We start from the raw sequence: 23,752 nt of genomic DNA on the forward strand, positions 1-23,752 counted from the left end.
TTTATTCCAGGTTATTTTTATTAGGAAGTTGTTTCAAATTCAAGACACAAAGCCGATAAAACGCCACTTCGGAACACATCATAGGGAAGTGAAAGTTACTTTCAGCCACAGAGTTAAGTTTGTTTTCTTTCAAAGCAAGAGGTAATTCTGCCACAGACTTGGCAGCATGAACTGAAACGCCAGTTCTGTCCAAAATCAGAATTTATGCTATGTACCATACACATTATCCTGAAAGTGGTTTGTGTTTTGGAGAACCTTGTGACTGGAGCACCAATAGAGAGGAAAAAGATTGAAAAGCTTTATTTATGTACATTTTCTATGAACAACCTCTGATGCTGTTAATCCGTAGCCTGCAAAGGCTTTACAATACAGCATTTGAGGGCTCAAGACAACGCAATTTCTTTTTCAAGACATGTGAAACATGTTTTGTTATAAAACTATCAGTATCAAGACTCTTCATTGTAGGGATGTCACAGGGCTGAGCTTCATTAGCTGCTGTGTGATCTCTGAGAGGTACCAAAACTGGCTGAGGTTTCCCTGTGACAAAGGAAGCTCCCACAGAAATCAGTTACTTAGAAAAATTAGACAAGGGAAATGTGAATAAGGATGTTTAGGGACACAATAAGGGCATCAGTAACTTATATCTTTATACTTTAGAACAAACTGTTTAACAGGAGAACAAGAAAACGTGTGTGATGTGCTTTCAGAATTCTATCACCTGGAGGGATCTGATCTTTTGTCACTTTCCTCTGACACAGGTACAAAGGGCAGGTTAAATGTGTATTTTTGCTGCCTTATGTGGCAGAACTCTCTCAAAAAAACCCTTTATTTACTAAGATGCAGAGAAAACTGCAATTATATTAAGTACCTCACAACAGCAGGAAACTACAAACGACCTTTATCCCTGGATTTTGTTAAAGGCACTAGTATATGAATAACGTTGATTTCCAGCTTAATTTATACCAATAACTCAGAGAACTAAACCAGTAACAGGTATTGTCCTGTTCCTGGTATGCAGTGCAAGTATCCCCTAGACCTAAATAACAGTAACCCTAGAGCTTATGCAGGAATGCTCAGAAAATTAATGCCCTCTTTAGAGGAAGAAAAAAACAAATCACAAACCCAAAACACTTCTGCAGAAAGTTTGGTGGCTGGAGTCTGAATTTATAGTTTTTTTTCTACCACTTTTTCCCATTTTCCTAAGGCACTGGGGTAGTTTTGTAGTTCTGGGGGAGTGGAGGGCTGGGGAAGCAACAGCAGGTTCTGCAAGCTGCCTTGGCATCCAGTGCATCTCAAAGCAGGAGTGGGCATCTTCCAACTTACTCAAGAAATAATAAATAAAGAGATAAACTGGTCCTGTCATTACATTCTGGTGCTATGAATTTGAGGAATGAAACCAAATTATGTGTAGATATGTTTAAAATGAATAGAATACTGTCATTATGAGGGGGAATGTAACACAAGGAGATTACTGTATTTGCAATCAATTTCTAGCCCAGTAGGGCAACAATCTTGGAACCTGAACCACTGGCTGTGGTGCTATTTTTACTGATTTTCCTGGAAAACTGACTTGTCCTGAGTGGCAAAAATGACACTCTACAAGAGTTTCTTCTTTCTGCCAGTACTACCTTGGGACAACACATCCCAGCTGGGCACTACCCCATCATCAACCATTGTAGGGACAGTCTCAGGGACACCTGGGAGCCAGGAAATTGCTTTGCTGGCTGCTGTGTTAAACTAATTGCTAAGTTTCAGCTTGAGACCTTCATGGATTTGCTGCCACTGCCATTCTCCCAGTTGAGTCTGTCTTAGGAGCAAGCAGCAGATCAGGGTCCTGTTTCCTGTTCTGGTTCTTGCAGAATGAGGTCCCAGGCCCTGTTTTTAATTAACATCCATTGCTAATCAGCTGTGACAGAGTGACACAAGCCTGATTCTTTTCTGGTGTGTGATCTCATGTGTCCCTGCCAGCCTAAAGTTCAGCCTGGACACGGCTCAGTCAGCTGTGCCTGCCCTGCCCAGCTCTTAGTGCAGTGCCACAGCTCATGGTTGGACGATTGGAAAAGAGAAATTCATGTAAAAGACAGCAAGATGTGTCAACTAAACAAGAGACTTGCAGCAGCAGCACTGCCCCAAGTCTTGAAGAAAACTGATGGGAGTTTGAGTTTCCTTGGGGAATATGAGATAAAAAATAAGTAATAGATAAAGGGTGATACATCCCACACAAAATGTGCACTAGAATACACATATTTCCTGAAATCCCATTTTGTTCCACTGTGTTTCAGCGGAACAAGGACCCCATGACTTGTAAATTCCAAGTCCTCTTAGGCAATGGTCTATTGGAATGTGTAGTTTGACTGAACTTCTCCCCATCATGTATGGAACAACTGCATCAGGAATCTGAAGTGGTGATCACCAGACCTGTGGCTATGGGGGTATAGCTAGCAAAAAGCAGTTCTCTGAAACTGTGAATTCCCTCGAGTAAGCCAAAAATTAAGAGATCCTGAGCATTTGATGTAATTTATTTTTCTGGGGACAACCTTTCTCCCTTCTAGGCTGGTTCAAAAGGAACATTCTCTTATGAATAAATACAACAAATAGAAAAACTAAAATATAGAAACAAACTGTAAACGCAAGCCCTGAGGTATTTCAAGCACACAGTGTAATTTTTATACCTGACATGCAATCTAAAGGTGCCAGTAAAAAAACTTACTTCATGGCTATGTAAAAATGTCCCATCTTTCCTTTCCTGCCTTCTGCCCCCAGGAAAGGGCGAGAGGTTGAGGTAAGAGCCCCGTGGAAGCTGTGATAGTCACAGAAGCAGAAACTGAGGATATTAAAGTGCTGTGTGTCTTTTTCTGACCACTTTCACTCTTTGTTTGGCTTCCACAGGCCAGTTAGATTCTCCAGAGATCTGACAAAGGGGCTGCTTTTCTGGACCTAGGCTCCACTCCTGCACCAGTTTGTAGCCACAGCGAGGCTTTTGGGACAAAGGGGCTGCTGAATGTGGATTTTAGTGGCCCCTTCAACTCACAGTTGGGGTTTTTGGTGTATCTCAACCTAGCTTGGGAAGCTTAAGCACACTTTCCACTGCAGTTGAACCCAAATGACTGCCTGGTCTTGCCAGCTTCCCACCTCTTTCCCCCTCTTCCTTTAGCCTGGATCTCCTTGGACGTGTTTTCTCCCCCAGAGCTTTCTGCATTTGCATGTAGGGTCCAGTCCTACAAAAAAGAAATACCCAGTCTCTGTATGACAGTGAAGTCAGTGGGTCTACTCACATCAATTCATGTTTGCTGGAGCAGGCCCTCAGGCATTAATTATTTTTTAAAATAAAGTCTAATATTATTAGTTCTACTCTGGGCTTTGGAAAATAAAATCACAAATGGATCATAGGTCTTACTTTTTACAGTGGCATTTGTCCCTCTGCTAATTCTTGGCAAATGGACTCGGTGTGAGAGGGTTCCGAGCTCTGTGTCCCTGTGGGATGTGCACATCCTGCACAGGGACACTCTGGATGCACACCCAACGTGTTCCATCTGCAGGTATTTACCTAGACAGGTACTGCACATCCAGGGACCTGCTCACATCCAGATGTGTTTGTGAGGAGAGAGATGCGTGTGCTTACACAAAATCTATACATGTGTAAACTCTTAACTGCACATATACAAACATTAAAATTCAAATTAGTCTTAGATGCACCTGTGCTTTTTTTTTTCATTAAAAAGGACATTTTAAACCCCTTTTTTTTCACTTCAGCTTTACTGTAACTAATTGTAACTAATACAATTCACCTGATCACCTAATGGGATATTTTCCTCTCAGTATGTTAAAACACTGATTAAAATGCATTACAATTATTAAATTGGGTAGAAGAGCACTTCTTGTAAGCTTAGTCTGGAACTCCTGGGGCACAGTTGTGCAGTGACAGTTTTAGATCATTTCTCTCATGTTACGGATCGTACAGCACAGAACCATGCTGAATATCATGCCAAAGATCTAGAAGAGAAGGGATGTAATTTAGGGATCCACTTACAAAACAGTTATAAAACAATTAGCATATCAGACAGTGTGAAGGTCTCTATGACAGAGTAGTGATGGCTTCCATCTACAAACCCCAAAACATCAGACAATAAATGTGGAAGAGGTTTCATTGTTCGTTGTTCTAAATGTCCAGGCAAGCACAACTGCCCCAAATATTAATGTTATTAACATCAGTTTCAGTCACATAATAACTGTGACTATTTGTGGTATCTTGGTATTGCAGCAGAGCATTCTGAGCTTCAAAATGCTTCTACATGGAATATGAAACACATTTGAGTAAGAGCAAAGGGTGATTCCAGAGCCCCTGGAGCTGGTGCTGAGCTCTGAATAATTCCTGTGCTCAAGAGCAAGACTATATGTTAAATCTGAATCCCCACTCGTGTCAGGGAACTTGTTCACTAGAGGGAATGATAAAAGCAGAGAACAGTGAGTGTTGCCAGAGGCTCTGCTTTCTTGCTACAGGTCAATTCTCCAAAGCAGCTGTCTCCTGAGGCTGCAGTGCTAAGGGTGGGAGATGGGCAATTAAAGCACTGGGTTCATGTCCCCTCCCCACAAACCTCCCTAAGGATGGGCACAGCTGAGCTCTCACAGCCCAGCAAGTGGCAGAAACAAGCACAGAAAAAGGTGCAGGTGCATTTCTGTCACTGAAGAGGTTGTGGTCACTTCAGGACCTTTGCTGTGTCTGAGGTGGAGATCCAAGGGGAGATGATCCCAGTTTTGGTGTGTCCTTGATGTTATTGATCTCTGTCTCACCTCTGCTGCCTGGCTGTATTTTTGAGTCCCTTCATGTTTCATACAAACCCCAGGATTGTTTAATATGCACGCCATGGTTTCTGTTACCTGCAGAAACCCTTCAGATATACACAGCTTTCAGTGTCCACATAATCTGTGAACATCCTGCTCTTCCCAGCAGCTAAAGGAGTGTTTCTTTACTAATATTGTGGCGCCTTGTGCTGCTGGTGGCTGAGTCTGAAAGAAGTGATGGCACAGACACGCTGGAAAAAGCTTTGTGCTAAAGCCTGGTGAGCCCCAGCCTGCCGGTCCTGCTGTGTCCTTGGGACAGGGTGACATCTATTGGTCACAGCTCTAGTGGCTACTTTCTATTCCTCATGAAAACTAAGGAATGTATCCTAAAGGATTTAAAGCTTCAGCCTGCAGTTGTTTTGGAATACATTAAATGCTGCTACAGCCTTCTGCTCTTCAGTTTGGTTCATGTGCACTCTGCTCTCCTACTCTTAAAACAGAAGATTGTTTTGGACCCTGTCTAAGGACACAAAATGAACTTGAAAAGCACAGTCACACAGCTCTGCTTGCACTGATGGGAGAAGTTCCCAGGGAGAAGACACACTGGAAATGATAAGAATTGAGGAATCTCACCAGCTGCTGCAAAATACCTTCCACAAAGCTTTGAGTAAGGGACAGGGTACTGGGCTCAAGGAGAGATTGGAGAACATGGATTTTACTCACTGTGATGCTAGCAATTGCAATTCCAACAATTCCAACTAAGTGCAGCTGAGTATCAATTACATTCTGAATTTCAACCAGGCAGTTCTGTTAAAAACAAAATTAAAATATTTTTTTATGCCTGGAAATCTGTATTTCAATCAATTCTATCAGCTGTTCTCACTGAATAACAGATAAACACAAAAATATTAGTGCAGTCACTGTCCTAATGCCTGCATCTAAACTTTGGGTTTTGCTGGATAATTTTCCCAGCATCTTCCCTTTTCTGGTGAGGCATCTGTACCTCTTGCCTGGAGAGGCTGACACATGCAAGTAATTTTCTTACATTGCGTTTTTTCCCCTAAATTTAAACTCCTTTATATAACAGGCCATGCTAAATCAGGAGGTTTGGTGCTTCATTTTGACATTGAACTCACAAGCAGATTCCAGAAAAGACAGAAATTACAGAAATATCTATCTTTTCTAGTAAGGAGGCTCCATGCACGACTAAGGTGGGCACTTGCCAAAATTCAGCCTCCATGGGGAATTTGGGGTCCTGTTCTGTTCCCTCCTTCTCCCTTTTCCTTTCAGATGATGCAGTATTGTCTCAGCTACCATGGGATGCCACAAACAGGTGTCACAACTGAGGGCAATATGACCTCCAGCTTAATTCTGCCTCCACCCTGCTCCATTCCATAAAGAATTTCATCCTGGAATTTGCAAGGTAAAAAGGAACTTCTTCCTTTCTTTTACTTACAGAATGTCTCCAATTTTGCTAAAAAAACAACATAAAAAAGTGTTTAGAACAAGCAGGACAGAGGACACTTGCCTTTGGCAGCTGGATGTTCTCTGGACAGGGTAATCCCGTTTGTTCCACATTACCTTTACCACAGCACTGGAGCTGAAAGAGAGACTGAAGGATCAAAGAGGGGGAAACCACCGACTGGTTCATACTAGAGGTCAGTTATTACTTTCATACTGAAAGTGAAACAATAAATAGCTAAAATAAAAAAAGCATCTGTACAGATCAAGTAATAACCTTATTCTCTATATTTAAACTGCTGCTTCTGGTAGAGTTCCAACTGCGTGGGATAAAATTCTCAAAAATTAGTTTCAATTGTCTGAGGCCACAGCAAACAGCCACATTTGTATTAACAACAATGTCCAGAAGGGATTTTTATTACAATATTTCATAACAAAGCAAACAAGTGGATTTGGGAAAAGCAGATCCCTGGCTTACAAGAAAACAGGAGTTGTTAAAGGGAGAATGCAGGAAGTTGAAATATCACATACAGAATTATGGGCAATGCATAAAAGCTACAGCAGGGAATGCTGGAATTTTATTTTTGACACAACATTGTGCTGGGTTTGGAGACAGTAATAAATCAGAGTTTCAGAGGGTTTGTTTTTCCTGTTTGTCTATCTCCCACAAATGCTTGGAATTCCTCTTTGGGTCAGAAATAAGAGCTATGGGAGAAGGACAAAAGGGTCTGAGGTTGTGAAATGTTTGTTCTAAAGAACGTGGGAATTGCTGTAAGGAGCAACAAAGCTTGGGCTTGCTCTCCATGGGAGGCAGTATAGATCCAGGACGGACACAAACAGGATTAAAGAAGTCACAGGTTATAACTCTGATTCAGACATTCACTTTTTGGGTGGCCTGAACTGTGTCACACGTGCTTTTGGTCTTTCACCGACTTGGTTCAGCCACACACTGTAGGTCCTGGGACACAGGTCACATTTTCCCAGACAGATGCAGAGGGATGCACACATTTCTCCTTCTCTCTGTACTTGTGAGTATTTCAATATCCAGAAGGGCCATAACAGTCATTTCTTCTGCACACAAAGACCAGAAGCATCAGAAATTTCAAAGCCTGGCTAATTGCACTTTCAAATGTAGAGATCCAAAACCCAGAATTCTGACAGAGCCCTCAGGAAACTCTCAGGGTTGTGAGCCTCTGACTGGATTTTAAGTACATTTAGTTCTACTTTGCCGTACCTCAGAGGGAGGAATTCTGGATTCTAAAGGGCAGTGTGACAGTGGAGCAATGGAGTGAGGTGTTAAGGTGGAGGAGTACTCACAGCCACATGGTAGCGATAGATGGTACTGTTGACCTTCCCCACTGGGTTTTTCATGTAGTCCTCATAAGCATCTTCGTAGATTTTCTGGGCTTCCTGTATTGCCTGCAGAAATCACACTTTTGAAGTGAATTGCAAATCAGTCTTACCCCCAGTCCAAGACTTTCACTCTGTGTCCTCAACCTCTACGGCAAAATTGTGCCTGGTGAACAGGTATGGTGACTCAAAAGCCAGGAGGGTTTGTGGCCTGATGGCATTCAGAGGGTTAGAATGTTCACAGGCTCTATTCTGTCCTTTGGTTCAACACTCTGAGTTGGGGAAGTTCAGTGCCTAAATTTGTTTGCCCTTCTCCCAGGGAATACCCTCTTTTCATATGCTTCCCCTTGATGTTCCTTCAAGGCTGAACCACATCTCTTTTTCTTGAACAGAGGAGGCAAAAACTTCATCCTGTTCTAAACTTGTGATAACACGAGCTCCAGATAAGCATGTCAGAGAGTCTTCCAGGGAAATGTCTCCTGGAAAGTTTTCCTATGGAAGAGCCAGGTAAGTGGGCACTGGAATCTGTAACTACCCCATCATTACATCAGATGCTGTTTGCTACTTACCACTTTCTTGCCTATGAAGGCAAATACTCCAGCAGTGACCTCACCTGCAAATATCACCAACAGGCAAGCAAAGAACTGCAGAGGAAGGAGACAATGTCACATGAGTGCAGCTTGTTCACAGGGGCTGCCAGCCAGCCCCTCGTCCTCCCCAGGCCTCAACAGCCCACACTGAACCAAAGCTTCTGAGGAGACTCTGCACAGGGCTGCCAAGGCAGGTTTCTTGTCACATTCAAACAAAGGGGAAATGACAAAGATGTGGCTCAGAGGGAGCTTGAGGAAAATCAGAGGGTAATTCCAGGGAATACATCACAAGGGACAAGCAAGGGCACCTCTACATGTATGCCAGCTCTGCAGTAGCATGGTGGCTGCTGAGTCCAGAGAAACTGGATTAGCCAATAAAAGGACATAAGAGGTGTTGGACTGTAAAGATCTTTCTGTTAACAACACCAAACATTGGATGCTTTGGATGGTTTTCCTGCACAGCCCAGGCCCTTGAAGCCTTTTACTCACTGTTCCAATTAAGCACTGGGACTCCCGTGCTGCTCCACAGCACCCGAAAAATCCAACTGCTGACATGATGGCCCCTGCTCCCACCAGTACATAGAGTCCTGTGGAAATCAGAGCCAGGCAACAATTTCAGAAGGTTTCTCTCCCCAGAGCCTGCTATCTATTTCATCAGCCCCACCTATTTACAGGTATAACAAGGTCTCTGGCTCTCACAAAACTGGTTGCACAGAAAAGGTTCTCTGACCACAGGAGGAGAGCAATGCTTTCTTCAGAATTCTTGGAGAATTAAATACGACAATTTGATATTAGCTCAGTTGGTTAGAGCATGGTGCTATAAATACCAACTTTGCAGGTTTGATTCCTGGAAGGGGCATTCACTTAGGAGTTGGACCTGGTGATTGTTGTTGGTCCATCCCTTCCAACTGTAAATATTCCGTGATAAGAATCTGTGTCTTCACCTTCCAAGTCTGCTGTCCCAGGGACAGCTCAGTGCAGGAAGAACAAGTGCCATACCATCCAGAACCCCCTTACACCTCTGCAATAAGCAATGTAAGGCAAAAAAACCCAGCTTTGCTAGAGGGCCTGTTTCTGGGAAACCTGGGGCTGGAAATGTACTGTAATGTTCTGCAGGGGGGGAACTGAAAGGAACATGGGAGATGGCAGCATAGCCCCATACAGACCTAGGACTCCAGCTGTAACCTGACACCTGGAAATACTACTATTTAACAGGTATTTTGGTTTTGGTTTTTTGTTTTGTTTTTTTGTTTTGTTTTTTTTTAATCTAGGACAAAAGGAAATCAGAGCACAGAGTTTTTCTTTCCTCACTTGTGAATGTACATTTTTTGAACTGTGCTTAGGCACCACATGGGTTCCTGTGGGAGTCAGCTTCCACCAGACCACAACCGTGGGCTGTGCCTTGGCTCTGGTACCGTTTCGGTGTCATTCTAGTCCTTGCCCTGTACAGGATATGCAGAAATCTGCTGTGCCAAGCCACTGCTGGGGAAAAGAGCTTCATCTTCCTTCTCCTGCAGACAGAGTGCACTAGAGGGCACAGTGAGCCTTGCTCCCAGCCTGGACTGCCCAAGCTTCCAATGAGAGCCTTTAGTGTGCTCAGTTATCAGTGTAAACATTATTATAAAATCCGACCCAGGGTTAGCAGAGTTTGCTGTTAGCAGGCCTTGTGTAACCTGGACTAGAAAATCCAGCAGATGACAGTTTGCAATTGCTAGGAAAATGTAAAACCTGTCAATATTTGAGTGCAGAGCTTCCATCCAGCTGCTCTGCCTCACTGGTGCAGCCTGCACCTGCAGGGAAGGCAAACTCCTGCCTGTTGCCCATTCACTGCCACATCATCCTCCAGCATCTGTGTCTATCCCAGTTACTGTGATCCTCCTCCTCCCCTCCCTCCCTCCTTCTGCCCCACTTCCTGCTGAGAGATACATTCTGCTAAATAGCAGTAAAACAATTACAAGTAATATGGCTTTGCCCTAAGAACTGTAGTACACACGGTGCTGGGGGGATGCTGTTTGCTGTCTGTGTTGGCAGTTCTTATTCCAGGTTTTCTGGGTTTTTAACACTCAGCCACCTGTGACTTACTGGGACTGAGCATTCTTCAGGCTGACACTTGTACACATATTCACAGCACTGTTTTTTACTGATGTACAAATATGTTTATGGCTCAAGGGAGAAAGGTCAGCCAGCCCTGGTGGAAGATGAATTGGAAAAGACAAAAACCCCTCGCTCAGGTGCAGAATCTGGTGCTCAACAGGCAAACACCAACACTGCCATTTCCTGGGATCTCCATGGTAACAAACACAGTGTAATTACAAAGATGTTTCCGGGACGTATTCAGTGTGTCACTTCCTACTCCTGTCCCTGTACTTATCAGGCCACTTAGCAAAGATAAATTTGAGTAAAGAGACAGGAAAGGAGTCTTCCCATTTCTGTTATTTGTAGCTAGGAAAGGCAAAACTCAGTGAATCTAGGGGCTGAGACCACTTTCAGGAATTTGGATTTGCATTTGTCAGAGAAACAGCCTGAGCATTTCACTTGAATGACTCAGAGTTAAACCACTACCTCAATCAGAACTTCCCTTTTAAGGCGTGTTACAGGAAGAACTCACACCAGTCACTAAACAAAGCTGAGCCCTACAGCTGAGCCAGCCAGGAGTTAAAATTCACCTTTTTCCATTTTCTGCTCAGGAGAGTTCATCCCACTTTGTCCTGTCTCAGCCTGGGACTACCACTTGCTGATACCCAGCTATTTCTAGATAGAAAATAATGTTGACACATAAAATTTCCACAAAAATAAGGATATTTTTACTTTTCTACTATATATACACTCATGTAATCTTTCACACTGGAATGAAACTTGTGATTTTGGGGTTGTCCTGAGGCCAGGACTTGGCCTCGATGATCCTTGTGGATCCCATCCAATTCTGAATATTCCATAAGACACATGAAGAGTAGTTTGAAAAAAATTCACAGGGGCCAAGTTACTTCTCAGTTTGCACTGAGAGGTTTCCCAGCACCCACATCCAGGGATGCTCAGGGGAAGATGACATCCAGGAAGGATGTCTGTCGGACACAGAACTGCTATAATTTATGGTTTAAACATCTTCATGAGGGATTTTTACTTATTGTAGTAAAACTGTACTACAAAAGCTGCAGAGAAGAAGACCACCACGCCCTGCCTAAGGCACTGCTCAGTACTCGAGATAAGATAAAGTGGCTCAGCTCAGCTCAGGGGATACATTCTTAGAGGGATCGAGTTTACCACGCTCGGGGTGGGGACGGCAGCCCTGGAGCTATCAGCGGCCAGGCCGGCACAGACCCTCGCTCCGGAGCAGGAGAGCTTTGGGTGTGTGATGACAAAAACCTCTGGGCAGGGGCAGCGAACGCTCCGCCGAGCACTGGAGCCCAGCGTGCGCCCCGCAGCCCGGCAAAAGCCGCATCCCCGCTCCGACAGCAGAGCCCGGCCCATGGAAGGCCCCCAGGGGTCCCAGCCCTGCAGCAGAGCCAGAGCCCCGCGAGGGACAGTGGCAAACGCAGCCCCCCTCGGGAGGCACCGGGGCCTTCCCACCTGCCCCGAGCCTTTATTAACCCGGATTCTGCACTTGCGGCGGCGCAGGACCCTCACTGCCCAGAGAGACATCGCTGGGACCCCCCTCGGATGGGTGATTGCTTCCAACCTAACCCTTGTTGCTCTCTCCCTGTCCGTGCCACCACCCCCCACCACCCATTTTATTTTTCTGTTTCTTTCCTTTTATCTTTGCCTCTTTCACTATTAAATAAAATATGTAATTATTTGGCACCAGCATCTAACCCCGTTTTGTTTTAATAATGTTTTTTGGGTAGATTTTGAATCTTTCAGGGTTTGATCTGTATTATGCACCGACTTAGTTTTCTTTGCTTTTCTGTGTTTAAACTAGTTTGTAACAATATCAAAGGTGTAGATGCAGAAATATCCAGGATGGTGTAAGGATGTAAGACAAGGATCTGGTATTTCTTTTTCTAATGGGCTGTTCACAGCAATGTAGGCATGACCACCTCAAATTCTTGGTAAGAATAGTCCTAAATTTAAAGTGAGACTCTCTAGAGAGAAAAAAAGCAAAGGGTGGCAATGTCTGGCACACAGCCCTTGGAACCCCAGCCTTACCTAAAGCCATCAAGCACTGGGAGCTGTCAGGGTCAGCAGTGCAAATCCAGACATTTGGTGGTTAATATCACAACTTTCCTTGCAATAGCGTCCAGTGTCAGAAGTACCTTCACTAAAACCCACTCCTTCCCAAAAAGCAGGATGGAAAGCCTTAATCAGCTTCTGTTCATCAGCACTTCCATTGTAAAATACAAAGCCTTGGCATGGCCTCCAACTTGGCATCTACAGCACAGCAGGGAAACCAAAAAAAGTCAGTTTATAGCCACAAAATTGAACAGGTTTGAGAGCTACAAACTGACACAAAAAAATCACAAAGCTGAACGTGGCAAAAAGAAGTGTGTGAGTCAGGTCAGGGTAGAGAGCTTGTTTTGGTGAGTGGAAAATGATGAGAAGACTGTCCAGTTGCAGCTTTTTGTGCAGCAGAAGGAAAAAAGTACAAGGTGGAAAGGAAACAAAGGTTTGTGGCTTTGTGAATTTTTTCCTTTCACCTCTTGTTGCCTCTGTTGATTTCCTGCAATTCTGCTCTTCAGTCTGTGTGTGTTCATGAAAAGGAGAGAAGGTTTGACACCTAAACTGAGAGCAGGGAATGCAGAGAGCAGGAATGCTGCTGTGGCATCAAGGAGAGCCAGACTGGCCCCAGAGACAGAGCTCTGCCATGTGTGATTGCCCACACTTGGAATATTTATTCCACCTGCAATTAGGACCCACAAACAGGTCACTCTCACCCCCTGAATGCAAAGGGATGAAGAGGCACATCCCAAAGATTAAAATCCATGTGCAAATCTGACAGAAAATTGGTTGATTTAGGTAGACACAACCACTGCACTGATTACTGAGGGGGTTCTGGAGGAAATAGGGACTTCTTTTAACCGCAAGAGGATGAAAAACAACTTGTCACAGGACCGGGGATCTTTGGACAGAGCCTATTCTCTTCATATTTTTTTTGGTGAGGAAATATTGAGGTTTTGGGGTGTGGTTTGTTTGTCTGTGCTGTCACACTGCCCCCCTCCAGTTTTTTATAGATGTGAAGAGAGATGAACACTTCTCCTTTTATCAGTGAGTCAAGTGAGAGAACACCTGATAACAAATTTGTTTCCCTTCTGGCTGTAACGTACTTAGTGTAAGAGGGGAAGCCTTTTCTTCTGTCTTTGTTTTATTTTGCAAAGACAAATTTGGAAAGCTGTAAAACAGCAGCTTTTCTGTGTATTTGATTTTTGGATTCATCCCATGGGGAAAATCATTCTTTCCTGAAAGGAAATTATCAAATGGGGGCATTCCCTGTGAAAATTCCAACAGGAGGGATTCCCATTTTCTAGCAGACTGCTTTGTAATTAAAAGGGGAATTAAAATGTAATCTGGCAGTCTCAGAAGATCCCGTGGCTCCCCGTAGTGAAGAATGCAAATCCACAACTCAGCAGATCTCTGGATCAGCCTCAGTGCTCATGGCAATGAGTTCTTCCCTAAGAAACTGTCTCCTCTGGATATAAGGACACATCCCTTCTTGGGCTGTACTTGGAGACTGCAAGTCTGAAAAAGCACCTTAAAAAGGATCAAGGGATTCTGTGTGTTATTTCTGAGTGAACAAAACCTCTGTGATTAGCAATGGTAGAGAATTCCATCTCTTCAGACCAGATAGAAGGATGGAATTTTATAGCTACTGGCTGCAATATATTTTTATGTATATCAAAAGTGAGGGAAGGATCAGCCTGGGCTGGAAGAGGTATCATTTCAGACTCTGGAAGACAACCCACTCCCAGAGCTACTTTTGTTTGTTTGTTTGTTTGTTTTTCCCCAAGTCTTACTGAAGGCTTGAAGCACAAATCCCTGTCTGGAGCCTACTGTAAAGAGCAAGAGCAAACAAACACATCCTGTCTCTGGCTTTATTTCACATGGGTTTCTTGTTTACCTGGCTGCTATGGGCACTTTCCATTTGAAATAATTCTCCTTTTTTCCCCTCTCTTTTGGGCTGAGTAAATAACACTGAACAAACCCCCAACTGTTTCTACTCCACAGAGAGAACAAGCAGCTCTGTTCTGGGGGTGAGGGACCCAGTGGCAGTGACAGCAGAGCCTGGGACCCAGACAGGGCTTGAAGGGATTTTCCTGGGGTTGTGTGTTCCTTGCAGCCCGGGAGGCAGATGTCCTCTTCCACACTGAGGCTCTCCAGCCCTTAGGAGAGCACCAAGGAACCTCTAGCACAGACACACTCCTGGAAAATATGATAAACACATGTAGGAGTTGGAAAAAAAACTGTCCAGACAGGGACAGTTGTGTGTGTGGCACCAAACTCAGCTCCTGAAACAGGCTTGTTACTAGAAATTTCCATTGTATATTTATTTATAAAATACATTTACAGAACTGGAGAAAAGCTGCAGAGGCCTCTAAAGTGACATGAATTTCTGTAAAAGTGGAACATACCCTTAATTTGAGCATAATGGATGTATCTGATTAAGTGTCTTGTGTGAATTCAGCAAAGATTTCATGGCTAATCTTCCTGGAACCACAAAAGCATTACAGGCACCAGTCAGTTTGGAGGCTTTTGCTGATGCCCAAATCCTGAATTTCAATTTAAAAGCAGCCTCACTGTAATTCAACATCCCAGCCCACTTGCTCCCTTTCCTACAGAACACCAGCTCTTGTTACGTATTTTGCTCACATGCATCCCAGAACCCTAAATAATTATGGCCCAGATTCACTCGAGGCATTGTGGCAGTGTGTTCCCAAAGCTGATCCCAAAGGCTCTGTCAGTGTCTGTCACCCCACAGGCTGCTCTGAACTCAGGTGTCACCAACACACCTGTTCCAGCTGGAGCTGTTCTACCCCTGTGGCAAGGGATTCTACAATTTAATGAGGTGAAGTGTGGAAAAACTTTCTCACATGGGCACTATTTAGAGTGCACACTCTGATCAGAACCACAGGGTCAAATGTCTTGGTACTTTTTCTAGTTTCGTTGCATCCTTTTTGACTAGAACCACTCTAGAACCACAGAGTGTTCAGGACACTAAGTGCACTGGAAATGTACACAGTGACATTTAAGATTTTTCAGTTGGATTCCCATTTCCTTTCTTCATAATTCCTGACATTTATATGCCTGTTTGACTGCAGTAAGCAAAGCACTTTGTTGTCAAGAGCAACTGATAGTGAGTCTAAGATATGTTCATGTGTGGTTGTGGCTAATTTAAAGTCTGTCAGTGTTTGTAGCGCTTACATTATCTGTTACCACTTGCATTACTCTGTTGATAATGTATTTCTTCTGCCTTTGTAATATTCAGTCATTTGGTATTCTGAAATCCTCTTGAGATTCTCTGCAATTCTCTCTAGATTAGGACACTCTGGATAATCTTGTGTGAGCATGACCCAGCTCAATCCAAAACCTCCAGAAGATGTTTTTGGATTGACACACCCCAAAAAGGAGCCTAAGGGCTTTTTGGTTGCTGGTTTGTTGTCTTTTTTTTTTCCAGCAGACAAAACACTTTCCTCTTAAATGGCTTCGAAGTGGACAATCCAAATGTATTTACAGCTCTGTCAGAGTGAAACACAGCACAGGACATTTCCCTTACAGGAGTTAAAATGGGTTATACTGGTTTGCTTGTTATGTAGAAACTGCTTCACAGCATGTAGAGCTCCTTTTAAAGAGAACATGTATGAAAATGGAGCTTGAGCAACCCTGGAGTGTGAGGTGCTGCTCCAACAAGAGGAATCATGGAATCATGGAATGGTTTGGGTTAGAAGGGTCCTTAAAGATGATGTAGTTCCAGCCCCCTGTCATAGGACACCTTCCACTATCCCAGGTTGCTCCAAGCCACATCCAGCCTGGCCTTCGACACCTCCAGGGATCCAGGGACAGCCACAGCTGGAACCAGGGTGGCTTTGAGGGAGGAGAAGGAAATGGGGTAACTGCGGGTTCAGCTGCCGCTGTGGGGTGGGACTGGCTGGCTTTTACACAGCTACAGCAGGGAAAGGAGGGTGGGAGAAGTCACCCAGGAGGACAATGTAATGGACAAAAAGTGATTAAAGAAAAAAAAAACCTCCTGACCTTCAGCATCCTGCAAATATGCAGCAATCACCCTGAGGCAGATGGAAGGATTGTTCCATTAGGCTAAATTAGCTTGTTTTATCAGATTTGCCTTTATCCTTGCCTTTATTCTATCAGGGGGAATACTAACTCTTAGGAACTGCTGCAAGGTTTTGTGATCCAGAACAGAGACTGAAGACTTTAGAACAACTTTCATTTTGAGTAAGGTTTTCTCAGGGGGTGGTAGTGGTGGTGTCATATTTTTAAAGCAATTTTCCAGTGCAGCAGCTTCTGTTTTCCACTCAGGGCCACTATCAGCTTTTTCTAAACCACTCTTCCTGAGTGGCAGAAAAAGAGAGCTGCACACAAGATGATAGGAAGAAAGACAAATTCATTGCTTAAGTGTTAAGTACAGACTAAAAGCCTCTCCAATACATGATGGCAGGATCATTTAATGCTCTTCTTGTGGTTTCACATCTCTATGCAGAGGCTGTTTTGCCAACAGCTCTCATTTTAAAGGCTGGTAGAGTTTGAGAGGTGGTGGATTAAGGAGAGAAAATCCTGTTGACTAAGGGTATAGTGCTTGACTCCAAAATACATGAATAAAACTTGAACAAAGTGAGGCACAGGAGCAGAGAACTGCAGTACACATGGATGAAACTCCAGCCAACTCCTGTTTGTATGGGCATCCACTGCTATGGAGAAAAACTACTAATATCCTTCAGTTCCAGACATGACTTCATATCCTAAGGCACGCTCCATCTAACTGTACCTTTCAAAACCAGCAGCATCACTCCTGCTCTCACTGACCCCAAGAAAAAGGCACAATCACCCTAAAACATTTGTCCACAACTCTTCTGGCCCTGATGGATGCCTGGACCACAGATTGGATTATGGGACTGAAATCAAGAACAGAGCAGGAAGGTTGTGAGCTCTGGCTGTGCAGGAGAAGCAACATTTCAGGGCTGAGAAAGAGCCACCCAGATTGATTTGTTTGCATTCACCAGGTTTTGTTACCATTCCTGAGGGGGTTTGTTGAGTACATACACTTCACTTTTATTGGCGCTGGCAGGCATGGGACTCTCTGCACTTCGTTTCTGGGAAATACAGAGTTTGTCCTGCTTGTTGCCCTTTGTCCACCAAAAGCAGAGATGGAAGAGTGGGGGTCTGGAACTGATCCTTAAAAAGTCTTCATGTCAGTTTTTGCTTCACAGGCCCTCTACTTGTACTCAGCAGCACTTGGTCTCCACTACTGTGCTTTAGTTATTAAAATTAAGAATGTAACTACTACAAGAAATTAATTAAGGACCAATTAATTGTGAGACAGCAATGCTGACACCCTGGGTTCCCACAAGCATCTTATTTCCTTCTGACTGTTGCAGACCTTCCTGCCCAGTAAAAAGTTTCCTGCTGTTGGTACAGGAGTCTCCATAAGGATGAGCAATCCAAGGGAATTCACTTAATTCTACAGGCATTTTCTCCATTTGATCAGAGCCATGTCACTGACAACTCAGATAAAAGGTATCTGTCAGTTATGGACCTTTGCTGAAATTATCCTTTTTTCTTTCATTTTTTCTTTCTCAAGTACAGCTAAGAGAGGGTCTATGAACTCTACCAGAGCTGAACTGCAGCTGGACAGGGAAGCCACAGTTTTGCTTAACCACTTGAAGCACAGGCACAAAAACTGTACTGTGAGATGAAGTAACATAAAAATATATCCCAGTGTAGAGGGAACTCCAAAAGCTGGGGAGCTGCAGTGACAAGATGTCCCATTTTAGGAGCCTGATCCAATGTAAGATATGTCTGGTGACATATGATTGGAGACTGTGTTGGTCAAAGAGTTCCAATTCCAACCTTTTCTGTTGTAGGTTTTTCACTGCAAACTGCAGTTGGGAATATGGATCACCAAACAAAACCACAAGCAACAGAAAGCTAGGAACACATATGTGCTTGCCCACAGCACTGCTGCCTGTAAGCTGTTCTCCAACCAACAAAAACATCTCAGTGGCTGGAAAAGATGAACAAGCCTGGTTGCCAAGTCATGGCCTGAACTATTCCAGGGGCAGAAGAGACAGCTGGACTGCTGGTTAAGAACGGGGCTATTTAAGGAGACTCACTCTGGCCTAATGGAAAATGCAAGGATAGAATTATCAATTATTTTACACTAACCCAACATTTCAGATCCAGGAAAAAAACAATCATAAGGAAGCAGAAGAGAGAAGCTGGTTAGATTCGGCTGGCAGCTCAATCCAGGTACAGAAAGAGCAGAATGTGCTGCCCTTTAGAAGAAAGAAAATTAACTGGTTTTCAGAAGATGGTGATTCTGGAGTGTTTCAGCCTACAAAGCAAACTCCAAATGCACCTGCACTGTTGTTCCAAGCACTGACACAAAGTTGATGTGATCACAGGGCCTTGGGTTATCACAAGGAGCCACAAAAGCCATCAGTGGAACAGAGATAAAGAAATTATTTTTGGATGTATAGCTATATGCTGATATTTTAAGTTACACTGCTGATCTGCTTTCTCTTTCAGCCCTCAGGGCAGCTGCTCCTGGTGTGCTGCACAGTGTTCCATATTAAGAATTCCTATGCAAAACGCTGGCTGCCACCCAGAAAGCATGTTAGAGAGCAAACACACAGAGCCAAATAAACAACAGTCCCGGAGACTCTGAGAAAGGCCCAATACACAACTGCCAAGGGGGACTCTGAGCTGAAATCTCCTAGAGAGGGAAAGCTCTTCAGCATGACCTTCAAACACAGCTTTGTCTGCTGCAAACCCCACTGTAACTGAACTTCTCACTGTCCTTTTACCACGGCCTTGGTCCCAGACTGCTGACAGCCTCAGCACAGCTGTGCCATCAGATGCTCAGGAGTCACAACAGCATTTAGCAGGATTTGTAACGAGGGAGGGAGGGCAGCAGAAAACTCTTCAGTTTTCTTTCATAGGAATGCTCTGTTCAGTGCCTATTACAAAAAAGGGCAAAACTTTTGCTTTAGAATTCAGTCCAAAGTGCAAGTTTAAAAGAATTCTAAACACCTCTGTGCCCTGTTCCTCAGCATTTCCTCTCACAGTTATGTATTTCAACAGGCAGCTCTATAAATACATGTGGCAACCCAAGAGCTGAATGTCATGGTGTCTGACGAAACTTTTACAAGAACATTCCCCAGGGCTTCTCAAAATTAACAACTTTGAACAACTTTTGTAATTTCTATTCAGGGCAGAAGCAGACTGCATTTTTTGGAGATTTAAATACACATGTACCAAAGAGTATCTTGTTTACACCGTGTGTTCCAGGCTGTACTGGAGCTGTGGTGCTTATTTACAGCACAGGATGTAGCACTTTCCAACAAACCAGCAGCACTTGATTTTCAAGGCCAGAGCATCCTTCTGTCTTGTTTGCTCTCCTGGGACAAACATTAGTGGATTGGGCAGGGAAGCATTCCAATCTACAGCACAGGGGATTCAGCAGGTATGAAATGGATCTGGAAATGAAGTTGGTGATCTAATATACTGCTGTCATAGCAGCTTAGATATAAGAGGAAAAGTAAATCATACTTCCTGGCTCTCTGTGTCAGTAGAGGTGCTGTAGGGTGTTTTATAATAACCCTCAGGTCCCAAACTACATTTTCATCTGAATGGTTTTCTTCAGCCTCACAAAATGCCAAGGAAACATTGCTGGACATAACATTCTCCCCATCTATTCCCATGGCTGTACAGCCAGTTCTGTTCCTCTAGATGTTAAAAAACTGGGCCTGGGGTTGTGGTGGATCTGAATCAAAGTCTCCACTGAGAGAATTGGGGTATTTAAGGTAACTGCACAATCTTGGAGTGATGGGTAACTGCTGCAGGACACCTCTGGTCAACTCTCAGTCCTTCCACTCTGTCAGAGTAGCTTGACAGCCAGGACAGGACCGGGTATTCACTCACACTTGGCATTTGTAGATAGCAAAAATGTTTGCACCAATGGGATTTTACTGGGTCCATCTCCAGGGGTGATGTATTAAACAGAAAAAAATTCAACTTTCCTGGTGTAAAGGTATGTTACAGTTGCCAGTGACAGAGTGCTGCAGTTGCTGCCAGTCCCTGACATCTGCTGTTTAAGGGTATCTATAGATATAAAACACAAGTGGCTTTTCCCAAAAACCCAACTGGAAATCCCAGAGAAAAAAAAGTTATCTTAAATGCTAAAATTAGACATGACTCATCCCAGTTCTGTGGGCACAGGAACTAGCTGATTCCTGCCCAGGTTGGACAAACAGCTCCTGAGATGACTGAACACCAGGTAGTTTCACTTTTCAGCTGTGGAAGTGTTTGCTCTGACACTTTGGTCCCACTGAGGCCTCCACAGGGAGAACTCCTAAGCAGAATTTTGCTGCTGTCCTGATTCTGGGAACATTCTGAAAGGACACTTGTTTTGTTTGCTGGCAGCTGCACAGAAAATTCTGGAGGGATATATTGGTGAGCCCCACAAGTCTCTGACCTGTCTCACCTTCTATTCTGAGAGTATTAGCACAATTCACTTAGGATATGTGGGGACTGGATCAAATCCAGGAGAAGAGATTAGTTAGATCTAAGGAAGTGGATGCCAAGCAGAGAAAGGTCAAAAGCCTCATACACATGGCAGACAGCAGCAGAATATCCAGTTTTGTGTAGGTCAGCCCAGGAATTGTTGACTTTCCTGTAAGTCAATGCATAAGGTGTGTCACTTGGCCCAGGATGCAAGCAAGGCTGGAGGCTGCTGCCCTCCCAGCACTGGAACTTACCCATGAAGAAAAGTTCCGGGCACTTTTTGTCTGTAGCAAACTCCGCCATGGGCCCACCAAACCGCAGCCAGAGCCCGAAGGCAATGACAGCCAGTCCTGCCAGCTGCAACACAAACAGAGCAGTCAGGGTTGCAGTCACAAATGGCTGGAGAGCAGCGCCGGGGTGTCTTGGCATCTTGTGCTTTCTTGAAATCCCTCAGCTCAGAATTGCACTGTCAGAAAATTCATGCTGCACTTGCCAGGGTCTGATAACAACAAATTCCTATTACAGTGCAGTATACTTATTTCTTTCAGCTCTTCAGTGTAGTGGTGTTTCTGAACTTACTAGTGACTCTCAAACCTTGTCAGTCATTCAATCATCAAAACTGGGCCTGAATTGTCATGAAAAATGGAGTGGGGCAGGGGACCCCCACCAAAACTAGGAGGCACAAGGATTGTTACTGGGTAGATACCTTGGATCACAGAAATTACAAATCAATGATAGATGCTGTCAAGTGCAAGGAAAAATTCCCTTTAATGTGAACAAAACTAGGTAACAAAGGAGTGTCACAGCATGTTGTTTGAGGGGAAAGATCTACAGTCAGAAGTCTCAGCCTCACCACATGCCAGACAGATCATCAGCCTGCCAGGCAGTGCTGTGTGACCTGGCAGAGAACTCCAGCATCCCTCAGGAGCCAGAGCTGTGTGTCCAGCAGGCAGCTCCAGCATCCCTCAGGAGCAAGCACAGTGTCCTGCTGCTGTCCAAGCCCAGAGCCTCAGTCTGTGGCACCTGCACCACCTGTACAAGGCTCACAAACACCTGCTGCTTCCCACGTGGGTGCCAGCCTGGCATGGTGCTCTCCTAACCTGTCCTGCACTCCCTGGCACTTGATCCATTGGCGCAGCTCCACAGGCCAAGAGAGCAGGCAATTGTACAGCTGGGGAGCTCGGGATCATGGCTTTCCTCACAGTGTCCTAGCAGAGGGTGAGGGTCCCCTGGCACCCTGTCACAGCATGGGGACCACCCCGCTGGCAGCCTTGGGCTGCCAGGGCCTCTCCAGGCTGTGGAGTGCCCCTGGCAGCTCGGGATGAATGTCCCAGCCAGCTGAGGAGATGGTTCCTTCCATCTCAGCCAAAAGCCAGATAACAAAACACAGTACTTGTCACTTTTGAGAAACAAATAACACAAAGCTTTGTCCTTCTCCTGCCTTGCAGCTGCAGCTGGGCAGCATCACTCTGCCCCTCCAGCTTGAGCACAGCAGCACTGTGTCCCCGGAGCACGCAGCGCTGTCACCACGAGGGAACAGCCTTTGGTTTAACTGTGCTTCAAGCATAAAGGAGACAAAAGCCCAAAACTGCTTGGTCCAGAGTGGCTGAACAGGATGACTTTGTGACTTCTTTTAAAAAGACCCCAGTGAATCATAAGGAAAGAAAAAGACATTTAAGAAGATAACATTGCTGATTGTTTTCTGGAAAGCTGAAGGGAGAACAGAGCATGAGGGAAAGTGAGAGAAGAGAAAGCGTGAATTCAGCTGCGTGGAACTGTGAGACTATTGAAAAGTTGCAATGAGGGGAGAATGGACACAGCATTCCCTAAATCTCTTGGGGGTGATGCGAGGACTTTGTCTTAGGATGAACTTGTAGCAGCTGTTGGCTCCCTATTTGAAATGACATTAGGAAAAGCACCGTGATGCTGTGAAATGTTCTCCTCACTGCGCTGCACTGGAGGAACCTCTCGTGCAACCGCGTGGTTGCCGCGGAAATGATCGCTACTTTAAATGATCAGTTTAGGCAGATGCTGTCTCTGCTCAGCAATGTCATCTTACACCGAGCCGGTGCTTTCCCAGGCAGAGCTGTGTCTCCTTGGGAGCGAGCAGAAGCGGGAAGCGCTGGCTGGGCGCTCCCGCAGCCCCAGCTCGGGCAGCCGATCCCGCAGGGCTGCCCGGAGGGACCCGCGCCGGTGCCACCTGCCCGACCCCCGCACCCCGGCACCCGGCATTCCCGGCACCTCGGCACCCCCGGCACCCCCGCTATCCCGGCATCCGGCATCCCCGGCACCCCCGACACCCCGGCACCCGGCATCCCCGGCACCTCGGCACCCCGGTACCCCCGCTATCCCGGCACCCGGCACCCCCGACACCCCGGCACCCGGCATCCCCGGCACCTCGACACCCCGGCACCTTCGGCACCCCCGACACCCCCGCCATCCCGGCACCCGGCATCCCCGGCACCTTCGGCACCCCCGGCACCCGGCATCCCCGGCACCCGGCACCGCACCGGCAGCAGGTGTCCCCGCCCCGCCCGGCCCCGCTCCGCCGGACCCCGCTCCGCCCGGCGCGGCGCTCACCCAAAAGGTCAGGTTGAAGATGAAGAGCAGGATCTTGATGCAGCGCATCCCCCCATAGCCCACGCCCATGGCGGGCGCCGGCTCCAGCAGCAGCTCCCGAGGCGGCTCGGCCCGACTCCGGCGGGGCGGCCCCGGGGGCAGGTGCGGGGCCGACGCTGCCCGGGCGGATCCGCCGACCTGGGCCCGCCCCGGGGCGGACTTTGTGCCCGGCGCCGTGCCCGGGGATTCTGCGGCCGCAGCTGGCCGGGCGGGGCAGAGGCGGGGCCGGGAACCCCGTTTGCCCCGTGCCCTCGGTGAAATCCCTCTCCACTCCCCGTGTGTCT

The 23,752-nt window shown here is 45.6% G+C and overlaps 1 protein-coding gene across 2 annotated transcripts; it reads right to left on the minus strand.

Moving 5' to 3' along the window:
• On the minus strand, positions 1–23,641 carry TSPAN2 (tetraspanin 2). Of its 2 annotated transcripts, none has more exons than XM_058855715.1 (8): positions 23,430–23,641; positions 21,104–21,206; positions 8,673–8,770; positions 8,163–8,237; positions 7,561–7,662; positions 6,311–6,382; positions 5,506–5,589; positions 1–552 (listed from the first exon to the last, which is right to left on the minus strand). In XM_058855715.1, exons 1-8 carry the CDS (start codon positions 23,496–23,498, stop codon positions 457–459), a joined length of 699 nt encoding a protein of 232 aa, XP_058711698.1. In that variant the 5' UTR covers positions 23,499–23,641; the 3' UTR covers positions 1–456. The 2 variants fall into 2 exon arrangements, with proteins under 2 accessions (XP_058711698.1, XP_058711699.1); XM_058855716.1 differs by having other exon boundaries at positions 1–3,993; positions 23,430–23,637.
• Positions 23,642–23,752: the final 111 nt, after the last annotated feature.

The sequence above is a fragment of the Poecile atricapillus genome, chromosome 23 (assembly GCF_030490865.1).
Source record: "Poecile atricapillus isolate bPoeAtr1 chromosome 23, bPoeAtr1.hap1, whole genome shotgun sequence".
Lineage (NCBI taxonomy): Eukaryota > Metazoa > Chordata > Aves > Passeriformes > Paridae > Poecile > Poecile atricapillus.